The sequence below is a fragment of the Chanodichthys erythropterus genome, chromosome 17, assembly GCF_024489055.1.
Source record: "Chanodichthys erythropterus isolate Z2021 chromosome 17, ASM2448905v1, whole genome shotgun sequence".
Classification (NCBI taxonomy): domain Eukaryota; kingdom Metazoa; phylum Chordata; class Actinopteri; order Cypriniformes; family Xenocyprididae; genus Chanodichthys; species Chanodichthys erythropterus.
The window spans coordinates 39,094,036-39,109,142 of record NC_090237.1 but is presented as its reverse complement, the minus strand read 5'-3'; the positions used below and the strand labels follow the sequence as shown (position 1 = coordinate 39,109,142).

The following is a 15,107-nucleotide window of genomic DNA, read 5'->3' as shown; positions in this document are numbered from 1 at the left end:
TTGAGGTCTCGCAAGCTTCAGTGGTTCAAACATTGGATCTGCTGAAGCTTGAGATCGACCAATAGGAGCTCACGGTGCCTGCAGGATTAGTTGAAAGCTCAGCCGTGAGGTCATTCTCTCTTCACCGTAAGCCACCATTATGGACCCATAACACTATACAGTAGAGCTTCTTAATCCTGGTCCTGGGGAACCACAGAACTGCACATTGTGTATGTCTCCCCTATTTAATGCACACGAATCAAGCTGTCAGCTCATTAGCAGAGAGCTTTATGAACCAAACTGGGTGCGCCAGAGAAGAAAGACCAAATGTGCAGTGCTGTCGTCTCTGGGAAGAGGATTAAGAACCACTGCACAGTAATTCTCATAATCCACCAATATCTATATAGCCAGTATTTGCATTTAAGTCATTTTCCAGCTATATATTTACTTGTATCTGTTGCCTTGGAACAATCTGTGCTTTTGTTTTGCAGGTAAATCAAACAGTTTCTGTGAAGCCATGCCCTAGATTTTATCATTTGCCAGATGCAAATCATTTGAAAAAGTAATTGCACATGTTATTACTCCTTAATAAGCCACATGGTTCGTTCATGTCCATAGCACAAATGGTATGAGACGAGTCACTCTGCATGTACTCTGTGTAATACTTCAGTTTACGGATTTAGACAACCCAATCTGATGGGAAAACATGACTATTTTACTAGGTGGCGATTTTGTATGATACAAAAAATGCATGTCCACCCCTAACCGCACCCCTGAACATAACCATCACTGCGGCGTAAGCGGATCGTACAAACGAGATGGTACGAATTCAAAAGAAATAACCAAGTGCAATGAGATTGTGTTGTGTTTAACAAATGTAATTCTGCTCCAAACTTACGTAAACACAGAAGTTGACATATTGTGCTGCTTAAACAGAGTAACAGTGTTTTTACTCTTCAGAAATTCAGCCCATCAGTGGCTTTCTTGCAGTTGCCTCTGCATGTCAAACCATGAGAGGAGAATGCACAGTACCTTAACACTAAAAAACAATTATTGGAACTGTAGCAAAGGTCGCAGTTAATGATCATCTCTTCAAAACAACTGACGCCGATCGTTTCATTGATTTCGCATTTCTTACCTTCCAATCATTGTAGAGTGCTGCTGCACAGCAGCCTCCAGGAGGCGCTCTAGAATGGTCCACTCTCCCATGGCTGGGTGCTGAAGACATCCAGGGATCACTGGACACTATTCTGGACCCCCACCGACCCTTCACGTAGACCTCGGAAGAAACCCTCCGTTTCGTCTCTTTGAGGTAGTCAACAGCAACAGAGATGCCTACAGATAGTTCCGCTGATGGCTGGAGAAGACACGTGCACCCATGCTTTCTGCCTTCAACAGTCTCTGTTTGCTTTCCCTTGTTGGGTTTGAAGTGCTCAGACAGCAGTTACATTAAGAGTGCAGGATCGGAGAGCTGTGCTTGTCCCTGAATGCCCTGGCATCCTCAAGTGTCTGCACTATCTTTTCCCGTTCCTCAAGCAACTCTCCAGCTGCTCGGTTTTCCCTATCTAAACACGCACACTCGCGGACAAGCTGCACCTAGCCCTTTTGTTCACCATTGAACACACACACTCTGACACACACACACAATCGTCCTCTTCTTGATCTCTCATAATCCACCAAGCACGTTTTCCTGGCAGTATTGTTGGCACAGACAATCAGACACGCTCTGACAGACACGCTCCACACGGCGATTTAAGCACATCACACATTTGGACAAATCACTCAATTTCCACACTTTCTCTCTGCTTCCTCACTGTTGCTTCCTAGTGTTTCTATCTAGCCTCGGCAGGCAGTCTGCATTCTCCAGTTTTCTCCTCCAGCACTCCAGCTTCAGTGTCTTTCCTGCATTCCCCCCCACTGTCAGTTTTCTCTTCCCCTGCTTGCTCGCTCGCTCTGCCTCCCTCTGCCCCTGCTGTCACTATGAGCCGCTGTCTTGCCACACTCTCGTTTTCTACTTTGCTCTTCCTCCCTCCCTCCCTCTACTCTATTCGCCTAACGTTCTCTCTGTCGCTCTTGATTAGTGTGCTGCCTCCTGACTCTCTCTCTCTCACACACACACACAAGTCAGTGCTCTTGAACTGTTGCACGAGTATCTGCTTCAAGCGGTGGTGCCAACTGATGGCACTCTTTATTTGAACAGTTCTTCTTTAAATCAACCCTGTTCATTCACCTTTCACTCTACAAGCCTCTTTCTCTGTCTCTTTCGTGGGCACCTGGCTTGTGCGTGTGTCCAGAGGATTAGTGGGAGAAATCATCATGCTACCCCTCCTCTCCTTTCCTCTCATCCACACACCACATATCCAACCAAACTCAATCCAATCGCAATTCCATTTTTGTCTCTCTCGCTATGGCAGAAACAGAAGTGTTGAGCAAATAGCATGACAAAAATATGTGCAAAAATGTTTAAACCGACAGAAAAGACATGGAAAAATGGGAAATAATGAAAATGACAAAAAAACGGCAGCTTTTACACAAGTTACACCACCTTTAAAAAGATATGTTTTACAAAACAGAGCAGCTTTACGCCACCTTTTTACAACAGAGTAGGTTTACAGAGCACCTTTACACAAGTTAAGTGAAGTTCACAACATAATTTCGGGAGGAATGAACTCATCTAATCTTTCAATTAGAGAAACTCAAACATAATCTCAAGAGGAGGGAACCCTAATCTTTCAATTAACAACCAGAGCATATAAGCAGCTACTCACCCTGCTCTGGCATCAGTTGTTTCGATATCCCTCCACCTCCCCAACTCCACCACATAAATTAGGCATCTCATCTATCATACTCCTCTTGCAGGCACTAGTAGTCCCTGGGGGGTATATCCAAGCTCGAGTTGAAGCTGTTTCCTCGAGCCCATCCACAGCGGACAGGAAGCCAAATACGCTTAACCTTACTGGCTTAAAGATTTTATGAGGAAACAAACTCGTGAAACCACCTTCAAACAGATATGTTTTACAAATCAGAGCAGATTTACAACACCTTTACACAACAGAACAGCTTTACAAACCTCTACACAGCAGAACAACTTTACACAATTTTTATGTAACTGAGCAGTTTTACACCACAAAGTAGCTTTACACCACATTTACATGACAAAGCACCTTTACACGGCAGAACAACTTTACACACCATTTATGTAAAAGAGCAGTTTTACTCAACAGTTACTCCTTTACACAACAGATCGTTTTCTTGCCAAAACAGATCAGATTTACAACACCTTTACACAGCTGGACAACTTTACACCACCTTTACGTAACAGAGCAGTTTTACACAGAGTAACTTTACACCAAGATTTACAACACCTCTACAAAGCAGAGCAACATTACAAACCTCTACACAATAGAACAACTTCATACCACCTTTATGTATAAGAGTAGGTTTGCACAACTGAGGTGTGTTTCCCAAAAGCATCGTTAGCCAACTAACATCGCAAGTTCTGTCTTTAATTACATAGTTCAGCGATTTGGTGTTTCCCGAATCCATAGTTCAAACAAACATTCACAAACTGCATCACAAACTTGTGTGGTTGGCTCTCGAGCTGTAGTTAGAAGCATAGTTTCCTGTTTTTATGACATGTGGACTTAATAAATCCTTATTTTGAGCACAATACGCAAGCTGACTGTAACACAGTTCGTGGATACGGGAAGAAGGAGGCGGGAATCGGCGAACGTTAAAACAATAATCTTTAATAAAATAAACAAAGAACATAACGAAAGTAATGCGGGCAGAACCTCGCGGACGTCTGCCAGCCACACAAACATAATAAAACATAAAATAATATCCAGGCCTGGTCCTTTCTAATCCTTCACTGTCGTCGCTCCTCCTTTTATGCTTCCGGAGCTCCTCCGTGAGAGACTCAAGGCCGGTGTGCCTCACAGGTGGAGCTCATTATCTCTCGCGTCACCGGCCTCGCGCCGTTCCCTCACGGGTCTCACCCGCCCTACTCGCCACATATGCCTTTTGCCCCTCGCAGGCCGGGGAGTACTCCCGAGACTGCGCTCTACTCCCCCCGGGGCCTGTCTCGGCGGCCGCAGCACCTGGGGGTAAGGACAGACGAGACGAGAGAAAGGAGATGGAAGCAAGGGGAGCGACAGGATGAGAGAGGGGAGAGAGGAAAAAGAAAGAAAAAAAAAATTCTTGGTCCGGTTCCCAGACACGCTGCCGCTTGGTCCTCAGCCTGCCGAGAGGCTCTTCCTCGCGGTGCCATGCAATGGTACTGGACGCTCGGTGGACTGCTCGATCCTCGACCGCCTCCTGGCAGCCGGCAATGGCTCCTCCGGCTGAGGGCAGCCGACAGCGAGTCCGCTGTCCCCTGCTCCTCCCCTTCAAGGCGGACGGTAGCAGGCTCCGGCCCACGGTGGATGGTGGCGACTCCTCCGCTCCCTCCTGGACAGCAGCCACCCCACCTCGTCCCAGGAGCACGGCATCCGGGTCTCCGTCCCACCTTTCACAAGGCTCCAGCACCACCGCCTCAGGCAGCCTCTCGCGGTCTTCACTCCCGCGCTGCCTGACCTCCGCAGCACCGCGATCCCCCTCAGCAGCGAGGGCTCTCCGACAGCATGTCCCTCCTTCCACCAATTTAACACAGTTCATATGTACGGGAAGAAGGAGGCGGAACCGATGAACGTTAAAACAATAATCTCTAAATAATAAAGATAATAAAATAAACAAAGAACATAACAAAAGTAATGCGGGCAGACCCTCGCGCCGTCTGCCAGGCCACAGAAACATAATAAAACATAAAATAAAGTCCAGGCCTGGTCCTCTCTCGTCCTTCACTGTAGTCACTCCTAATTTTATGCTCCTGGAGCTCCTCCGTGAGAGACTCATTATCTCTTGCGTCACCGGCCTTGCGCCGTTCCCTCACGGCTCTCGCACGCCCTGCCCTGCGTACGTGCTCTAGTACGTCAGAACAAGCATTTGATTTAATCTGGAAATAAAGCTAAATAAATGAGAACTAGTGCTCTAATGCCATAACAGAAATTCTAGCATTAATTCAATCTCAAACGGATTCATTTAAAGAAGTTATTACTCGACCACCTGCGTGACATCATTCACCAAAGTAGTGAACGACAGGTTTGTGACACTACGGTTTCGGGAAACAGTCATGACTAGCTAGTTGATTTGTTCAACGCTGCATTGTACTATAGTAGTTCAGCAGCGAGTTACATCGTTGTTTGGGAAACGCACCCCTGATCAGTTAAAACAGAGCAGATTTGTAACACCTTTACAAAACAGATTACCTTTACACATCAGAGCAGTTTTACACAACGGAGTACATTTCACACCATAACTTTGGTGCTTTGCTGTCAACTGTTGTTTCAGTTTAATCCTCTTGTGACTCTGTGCACTTTCCCTAATCTTGTTTGAAGATTCACACTGATCTTTATAAGCTTTGAAGTTCTCTCATTCATTACCTGTAGCAACGACCCTGATTTGTGGATCTCTTTTTTGTTTTTTAGTTTTTTAGATGTAGTTGTAGGGAATATAGGTACATCAATACATCACTTCACAATAATTACCCAGCAGTCATTGCATATCACCACAGTACTGCATGAAGTCAGTGGAGACTCTGGCATTTTTATTGAGTTTAATTAGTTTCAGTTGTAGAAAGCGAGCATTACTTAGAAATATTTAGAGACTTTGATGACTTATAACACCTCTACAAATGTGTAATTACAACCCTACAACTCAAGATTCAATTACCGTGACTGTCATTATCATCCTTCACAGATGTGAAAAATATTAACAGGAAGTCACAGAGGGGAATCTGGCAACAGAACAGGATTACTGACGTTCCACCGGACAGCACGGATCAGAGATGATGACCAGGGTGGGCGTCTCTTTAGGTAAGATTACATTCACCCACAACTGCATGATAATCAGCTTTGCACGCTGTTACCAGGGGAGAAGCACGGGGGAAAAGCCCTTGTTTCCCTGGCAGAGGCCTTAATTAAAGCTAAGGATAATGGGACTGAATCAATCCCACACCTCCTCATTCTCCTCACCCCTGTCAAAAGTGAGACAGTGGTTGTGTTAGAAATGCAATACAAAAAAACAAAACACTTATAAGCATTTATAAGCAAGACTAGCATTTGTGGTTAAAAAGTATAGAATTGTTATTTTTTTTAGAAAATGGCAGATGGTTTCTCTAGATAAGACTCTTATTCCTCGTCTGGGATCATGTAGAGCTGCACTGAAACTGACATTTGGACCTTCAACCCGTTGAACCCCAGTGAAGTCCACTATATGGAGAAAAATCCTGGAATGATTTCATCAAAAACCTTAATTTCTTTTTGACTAAAGAAAGAAGGACATGAACATCTTGGATGACATGGAGGAGAGTAAATTATCAGGAAATGTTAATATGAAAGTGAACTAATCCTTTAAGATTGAGAAGAATAAAAGTTTGCATAACTCCATAAAACATCGCTAAAATGTTAACGAAAGGTCAAGTTAAATGCACTATGTTGTGAGATTCTCAAATGCTGCACACTGCCACTTCCATATTACAATACTCTATCTTCTAATAATTTGAACTCATTCACAAATGGGTCACAATAGTTAAAGTTCTTACATTCGCAAATAAATAATAGACATTAGTGGCCTTAATTTTAGCCTGTTTGGCAGGCAGACGACCTGGATTAGGCAATGCCTGGAGCAACAACCACAATCTGCAGCTGTGCGTGAGTGAAGCGTTTAGTTTTAACTGACTGCATTCACTAGAACTACAGTGAACAAAAACACAGTACAACACAATCAATACAATAATGATTTATAAAGATGTCCAAAAATTATTCCATTAGCATATGATTAGTATTGCACATACTATGTAAACAGAAAATATTTGGCATATGCAGTACATTTATTGTAATGTGTGGCTTTCTGGAGGGGGAAGGGCTCTCCCAGCCGAGTCTGGTTCCTGTCAAGGTTTTTTCCCACAATCTTCACATCTTATGGATTTTTCCCTTTGCCACGGTCACCTTTGGCTTGCTGACTGGAGGCACTAAATGATGGTTTTCTGAAAGGCTGATCTGCAACAGTGTGAATTGGAAAAAAAGACATAAAATCGACTTGGCATTTTCAGAAACACCACTGAGGCAAGAGGTTGTTTGTATAGAACATTTATTTTCTTATTGCAATATGAATAGGACACCATAAGAAACAACGCTGTGCGGTCACTGTATCTCCCTGAAGGCTCTCTTCTCTGTGTACTTCAGCTTGTACTTCCTCTTAAACCTGAAAAGAGAGTAGGAAAGATTAAAAAAATGGACACGGAAATGAAGATACATGAAATTAAAGAGAAAGCATTGTAGTGTCAGCTTGTCACAAAGCCTATATTTCCACACTAACAGAATCTATTTTACACAAAGCAGTAAGGCATTGATCTTACTTGGCTCTTTCTCTGGGCTCAATAAGGTTTCTCTTCTGTAAGCTCTTAAATCGATCTTTTAGGATGCTGCCCTCTGGCTGCAAGACAAAGAAACACGTGTTATCACAAACGACATGCAGCTGGAAGTCAGTCAGAGCTCAACACAGACAGATAAACACATACCTTCAGACTGCGGAGAGAGCCGGCAAGCTCATCGCTGAGCTGAATATCTAGATCAGGTGCCTGAAACCTACGGAAAATAAAACACTATTTTAGTTACAATCAAAGAACAAGAGTTTACATCTTCACCAACCTTTGTGTTTTTGTTACATATCTTTGTGTGCAGAGCACTTTTGATGAATATGGTGCAAAGCTGACAATCTTAACCCACCCTAATGCCAAAATATGCTCTTTTACAAGAAAGTGTCAGTAACCCGTCAGAAAATACCTCATCTGGAGAGGCTAAATTATTGTCAGATTAATCTCATTGTTTTTTTGTTTTGTAAATCAGTCTATGTGTGTAAACTCCTAATGCTGACACATGTGATAATACAGTCAATCTAGATAATGTTACAGTCAGAGCACAATTATCTGATTGCAACAACCAATTAATTGTTTTTCGCCAAAAACAACCACGGCGACAGATGAAAGGATTCAACGGAAGCTTTGTATTTCAGATAAATGCTGTTCTTTTGAACTTTCTATTCATCAAGGAATCCTGAAAAAAAAAAAAAGTACACAACTGTTTTCACCATTGAAAATAATCATAAATGTTTCTTGAGCAGCAGATCATCATATTAGAATGATTTCTGAAGGATCATGTGACACTGAAGACTGGAGTAATGATGCTGAAAATTCAGCTTTGATCACAGGAATAAATTACTTTGTGAAATATATTCAAATAGAAAACAGTTATTTTAAATTGTAATAATATTTCACAATATTACTGTTTTTTACTGTATTTTTAATTAAATAAATGTAGCCTTGGTGAGCAGACGAAACTTCTTTTAAAAACATTAAAAATCTTAGTGGTTCCAAACTTTTGGACTGTACTGTATATGAAGACTCCATCCTAAGCCCTATTCGGACGGGATTAGTTTTACATGGGGCGTAAAGTAATTTTACCTCAGGATGTCTGTAATACTAATTGGCCAATTCGTACGGGACAAGACATCTCAGTAAAACTAGCAGAAGTGGGAGGGGTAACTCGATTTACGCACCGCCGTCACCTGCCTGTCGTCATGTGGGTATACGCTGCTTCCTGATACAATGTGCGCAAACACATATAATCTAAATATATAAACTATAAATAACAGTTAGGTTCGATTTATTAATTAAATTCTGATTGGATTATGATGTAATAGGCACTTAGCTAAAGATGAAATTAGTTTTGTGCCTCTGACAATTGCTCTGAATGGCATGTAGAAAATACTGGAGGTTTGCCACAGGCTTGTCCACCACCTACAACACAAATGAGTGTTTCTCAAGTGCTTCCATGCTTGAAAAATGTGCAGAAAACTACATTTAAACAGGAAATGACAGAATTTTACCGTACATATTTACAATGGGTCTATTCGAACTGGATTAGTATTACCTGAGGTCATTTTTCCAGACCTTTTTTACAGAAGGTAAAAGTCGCCATAATCTGACATTGTCCGTAATGATTACCGAGATGGCATATTCGGACGGGACTAAAATCACTGAGAAGCTCTGGTAAAAATTACTTTACCCCCACCTCCCCATGTAAAACTAATCCCGTCCGAATAAGAGCTAATAGTATGTTTCTAGTATTAAAATGTACAATCTTAGACTAGAGCCTAAGTTAGATGCCAAAAATATTATATATTCTTTTTAAATTAATTTATGACTCCCGATAAACTGGATTTTTTAAAAAATAAAATAAAATACAGATCACAGTTCTCCCATGATTCTGAAAACAAAACATTAGACTCAGAAAAATCCTGACAAAAAGTTATAAACAAGTCTATTTATAAATGTCTAAAATGTTATAAATGAGACCATTTAAAAATATGCATTTTATTATGCATTATGTAAAAAAATCATTTGAAATGAACGAAGACTTGTTTCATCTAGAGTTTTTGATAATACATTTTAACAGTCACGGGACGCCACCTACTGGCGTAATGCAATACAATCTTTATTTGAAGCCTAACAGTTTCATTTACTTATTTTTGATCATCAGTGTTTATATCTTTCCAGGATCTGCTCAAATTTAGCAGACGTGCATCATTGTTGCGAGGTGGTACTTTTCATTTTACACTGGTGCTTTTTACCCACATTATTGTGCCATTTCCTATTATTGATACTCATGCCAATAAAAGAAGGTTATCATAACGCTACTTCATGAGTTTCTTGCATTAAGGCATACGTGCAGACCTAGCGTAGATGACTCTTCAGCTGTCTACACTCGTTCCTGAAGTTGTTTTTTTTTTTGACAACTCAGAAGGCGTGATTCTCACGATTTCTTTCATTTTCTTTCTTCACAGACTAACAAAATCGAGGTTTTGATTTTAGGTCATAACCGTCCTGCCCCACTTCAAAAGCACAATTTCCCCCATCATGATATCATGACAGACAGCTGGAGAACATAAGAGTCAACGTTAAAGAAACTGACTTGAGTCTGCCCAGTCGGCGAGGCATGCTCTTCTGCGCCTCCTGTTTGGCCTTGCGTTGAGCCTGTCTCATCTTGGTCCTCTGTTCCTGCTTCTTCAGGTCGGAACGGATGGATCGCAACTGGAATAACTGCTGCTGCTTGTCAATCTTCTGACGCTCTGCCTTCGTCTGCAACTCCTGTTCATTAAATCAAAGGTTTGATTGTGAATCAAGAGATTCATGCCCAGCTTGGTCACAAGGCAGGTTCATTCTGCTTCCTTACCTTGATCCTTTGGGCCTTCTCCTTCTTCCTCTCTCTCTCAGTTTTCTTTTCCTGTGTTGCAGTCGGCCCAATGACTGTGTCTTCGGCGTCCCCTTCTGGCTCTTCCGGTTCAGAATCCCCTTCTTCAATCAGCCCCTCCACCTGCTCTTTAAAGTTGCTCTCCTACAAACACAAACACATCTATATTTAGAACAGCAGGTGGACACATTCCCATCTAAACATGGAGACAAAACAGAAATGCTAGCTTCCCAAAGTACTGCATAATGCTTACTATTTTAAAGAGGTGCTCTTGATTATGATTTGACTTTTTTAACTTTAGTTAGTGTGTAATGTTGCTGTTTGATCATAAACAACATCTGCAAAGTTACGACACTCAAAGTTCAATGCAAAGGAGATATTTTCTTTTACAGAAATCACTTTTTAAAGGATTACAACAAACGGGACTACAACGAGCTTCTACCTGGAATGGTGACATCACTAACCCTAAAATTTACATAAACCCCACCCCCGAGAACACACAACAAAGGGGGCGGGGCCATGTTGGGCTGCTTTTGTTCAAGTACCCCCTCTGTCACCTGACCACTGACTGAAGGTGTTAGCATAAGGTTTCAGGATGTACCTTAGTGGCGATGTCCTCATTCACAGCCAGCTGACGTTTCAACTTTTCCTCTGCTTTCAGCTTCTTGACCTCCACTTCATGGGCTTCACGAAGCAGGTCCTAGAAAAACACACACACATTGATTTCAAAACAAGCAGATGTGACATAAAATGATCAAATCAATGTTTTCTGATGGAAAGAGCCTTGTGTTGCAGAAACAGGCCGGATTTTACCTGGTGAGAAAAGAAGTCTGGGTTGTATGAGGCTCCAGGAGCGACGACCTCAATCGCAGGAAGAACTGAAGGCTTCTCGTTCAGTCTGTCTGGTCTCTTAAAGAGGAAAACGAATGAATTCAGCACATGAACAACAACGGCTAAAGCAGTCATATGGATGTTTTGTGGCTGATGGTTGAGATAAAGCCAATATATATGACATCACACTATGTTATTTAAAGATAGTAAATAACATGCATAATGATTGTAAAATAGATATCAAATTTCATATGAGAAACTTATGAGAAATATAAAAAAAAAAAAAAAAAACAGCCATTGAGAGCACGCATGCACTATGTGACAGTCTGGTAGGTTAGAATAGTGTGTGTGCATATTTAGAGTGACGCTTTCACTGAGTGATTTAATCTATTAAAATGCCTTCAGAATGCCCCAGAATTCAAGATAAGGGGCAAAAGTGCCCCTGTATATCTTCTATATTTATATAATTTAATATAGTTAAACAATATTACACAGTGCCATTTTTATCCAAATATCAGCATGATTACAAATGTGATATTGATTTTATTCAGTGCAGAGTTTAATGATTTTAGACACCAAATTGTTTGTTTTGCTGTATTTCGCCAACGAAAATAGTTTCAAAGTCCACAGAATTGTTTCGCGTCTCTGAGCAACACTTCCTGAGTGAATCAGTCGTTTGAATGAATCGGTTGAATCTCAATGATTCGCTCATTAACAATGATTCACTGCCACCTACTGGCAGGTTTAAAGACATTTAAAGTGTCTTCATTTTTTAAATAATTTCAAATAACAGCATTTAACGTTTTATTTTTTCAACATTTCAAAACATTATTTATGCATCTGTAACTGCTCTTGACTGATTCACTTTTCATACTATTTTATTACTTACTGTTTATTTGTCTAACAAAAACAACGAAAACAATAACTAGGCTTACTTTATAGGCCCATTTTCTTGGGGCAAGTGAAAATGTTTGCGGGGCAATTAAAAATTTGAACCACTGGCCCAACTGGGCCAGTAGAAAAAATCCTTAGCGTTGAGCCCTGATTTATCATTCAAACAGATAAAGTTCCCTTAAAGGGTTAGTTCACCCAAAAATGAAAATAATGTAATTTATTACTCACCCTCATGTCGCTCCACACCCGTAAGACCTTCATTCATCTTCAGAACACAAATTAAGATATATTTGATGAAATCCGATGACTCAGTGAGGCCAGCAATGACATTTCCTCTCTCAAGATCCATTAATGCACTAAAAACATATTTAACTCAGTTCATGTGAGTACAGTGGATCAATATTAATATTATAAAGCGACGAGAATATTTTTGGAGCGCCAAAAAAACAAAACAACGACTTATTTAGTGATGGTCGATTTCAAAACACTGCTTCAGGAAGATTCGGAGCGTTATGAATCTTTTGTGTCAAATCATGATTCGTATCGCATGTCAAACTGCTGAAATCACGTGACTTTGGTGCTCCGAACTGCTGATTCGACATGCTGATTCATAACTCTGTTTTGAAGTCGGCCATCGCTAAAGTTATTTTGTTTTGTTTTTTTGGCGCACCAAAAATATTCTCGTCGCTTTATAATATTAATATTGAACCACTGTACTCACATGAACTGATTTAAATATGTTTTTAGTACATTAATGGATCTTGAGAGAGGAAATGTCATTGCTGGCTATGCAGGATTTCATCAAAAATATCTTAATTTGTGTTCTGAAGATGAATGAAGGTCTTACGGGTGTGGAACAACATGAGGGTGAGTAATAAATGACAGAATTTTCATTTTTGGGTGAACTAACCCTATAAAGTATGCCAAATATTTGCTGCTATATTGGTCAACCACTAACTACATCCACTGTCCAAATGACTGAATATTTTTCTAAAGACAATGTTAATCACAAAACAACAGACCACAAATGAGCGCACTGCTCTCACCTTGACAAGCTTTTTCTTAGTCTGTTCGAGGTAGTAGGGATCGGCCGTCTCTGGTGCTGTTGGACATTGAGCAACATTACGCCACTTGAAAACATGACTGACATATAAGAGAAAGTGTAAAGATGGCCTCCACTCACCACCTGCACTCCACAGGTCATAAAACGCTCTTTCCGGATTATTATTGGCCACTGGTTTCTCTTTAACGGACAGCCCAGAGGCAGCCGCGGCCCTTCGGAGTTGAAGAAGCTTTTCTCTCCGTGGCACAACTCCCATGGCCGCCAACTTCGCTGCTTTCTCTGCCATGCGCCGCTGCTTTTTAGCATTGGGCTGCTGGAACGCCAAGACACTGAAAGAACATCAGGAGAATCAGGGTTTGGATACGATCGGAATATCTTAACGGTATATATGTGGTGCAGTAAGTATTTCCTTTAATACTTTCATCTCTGCACGCATGTAATTATAATATATATTTCACTATTTCATCACTACATAATGGCATCGGACAAGAGAATAAGATCTCAGTAACTGAATCCTGCCCTCAGATCCTGGACAGCCGTTCACACAACAGCCTCCAAGTTCCAGTGTTATCTTCACATTCCCAAAGAAATGCTGGGAGCGCAAGGATGAGATCATCAGCGGGCAGGAGGATGCAGATTACGGGTCATTTTGAAGTCAAATCTTACAGTCGTGCTGTACTCACTTTTTGGGAGCAGGTATGAGGGAATCCGGACGGAGAATCAAATCTATCCGCAAAGGTTTCGAGCGTTTACTTTTCTTGACTGTCGTCTCTATCAACAAGAAAAACAATTATGGATTGAACAGGAAAAACTGTGGCATAGTGTACAAAGAGGACTTTTTATACTTACGTGGTTGTGTATCTTTGTCTTTTTCACCAGTGTCCACAAAGAAGAGACTGTCGTCGGGTTTTTCTGCTATCAACCCCCTATGAATGAAGAAAAGAGAAGAAATAATCAGTGTTTGTTCAGAATCTCTTGTAATAATAACAAGAATATTAAAACAATACAAACGAAATGTACTACACAAAACAGCCACGTGACTCTCATTGACTTTATATTGAACAGTCACATATAAACTAGATTAATGTTTTGTATGTAGTCTACTGGAACAAAGCTGACTATAGATATGCTAATAAATATAAATATAAGAGGCTAATCATCATCCATCAATGTTATTCGTTAATAATAGCCCATGTTTACTAACCCGACTGCTTTCTCCTGAAGCCGCACGTCTTCCAGAAACTCCTCCACATCCTGGATGTCACTGTATTTGTTCCAGTTCTTTTTCTTATTTTTGTTCACGCGTTTTCGCCGTTTGATATCCGAACTGTTGCCGTCCAGATCCGATTTAAGAGGCAAAAACCCCGGCTGAGACGCTGCCACGCGCTTGTGTCTCCTGGCAGCCGCCATGATGGAGCGAAAGAGGCGGGGAAATGAGGGCAGCGACGACGCGTTCTGACTCATGAATATTAAATTAGTTCACGTGAGCTCTACAAAGGAGGGCGGGAAATCCAAAATGCGTTACACTAGTTACTCTAAAAAATAATGTAAAAAATTATCTTCAGCAGTGTAATTAGATTACTGTACTGATTACTCTTTCTCTAAAAAGTATTGCGTTACTTATTACTTCCTAAATCCCACATCAACGGCTCTTTCAAATAAATAATACAAAATTACATTAATTATTCTTGAACTGACTAAATTATTTAAAGGGTTAGTTCACCCAAAAATAAAAATAATCCTGTCATTCAGTGAGGCCTTTATAGAGAGCAAAGCCATTGAAACTCTCAAGGTCCATAAAGGTACTAAAAACATTTAAATCAGTTCTTGTGAGTACAGTGGTTCAATATTAATATTATTAAGAGACAATAATATTTTTGTTCGCCAAAAAAACTAAATAACAACTTTTTAACAATATCTTTATGGGCTGATTTCTAAACACTGCTTCAGAGTGTTACGAATTGAATCAGTGAATTGGAGCGCCAAAGTCA

General features: G+C 40.8%; 2 protein-coding genes across 3 annotated transcripts in view; both read right to left on the bottom strand.

Annotated features, from left to right (window-relative positions):
• The window catches only part of LOC137005059 (gap junction delta-2 protein), a 30,157-nt gene extending 28,923 nt beyond the window's left edge, over positions 1-1,234 (bottom strand). The window contains exon 1 of the mRNA XM_067365820.1: positions 1,118-1,234. Within this exon, the coding sequence (XP_067221921.1) occupies positions 1,118-1,188 (71 nt within the window). The 5' untranslated portion in view covers positions 1,189-1,234. The remainder of the gene's footprint in view (positions 1-1,117) is intronic.
• A 5,673-nt stretch (positions 1,235-6,907) lies between these two features.
• On the bottom strand, positions 6,908-14,531 carry nop53 (NOP53 ribosome biogenesis factor). Of its 2 annotated transcripts, XM_067365130.1 has the most exons (13): positions 14,321-14,531; positions 13,966-14,042; positions 13,800-13,887; positions 13,237-13,445; positions 13,100-13,155; positions 11,142-11,237; positions 10,930-11,028; positions 10,311-10,472; positions 10,050-10,225; positions 7,598-7,664; positions 7,436-7,512; positions 7,199-7,281; positions 6,909-7,076 (listed from the first exon to the last, which is right to left on the bottom strand). In XM_067365130.1, the coding sequence occupies exons 1-12, from the start codon at positions 14,524-14,526 to the stop codon at positions 7,221-7,223; spliced, it is 1,374 nt and encodes a 457-aa protein (XP_067221231.1). In that variant the 5' UTR covers positions 14,527-14,531; the 3' UTR covers positions 6,909-7,076; positions 7,199-7,220. The 2 variants fall into 2 exon arrangements, with proteins under 2 accessions (XP_067221230.1, XP_067221231.1); XM_067365129.1 differs by having other exon boundaries at positions 6,908-7,281.
• Between the last annotated feature and the right edge of the window lie 576 nt (positions 14,532-15,107).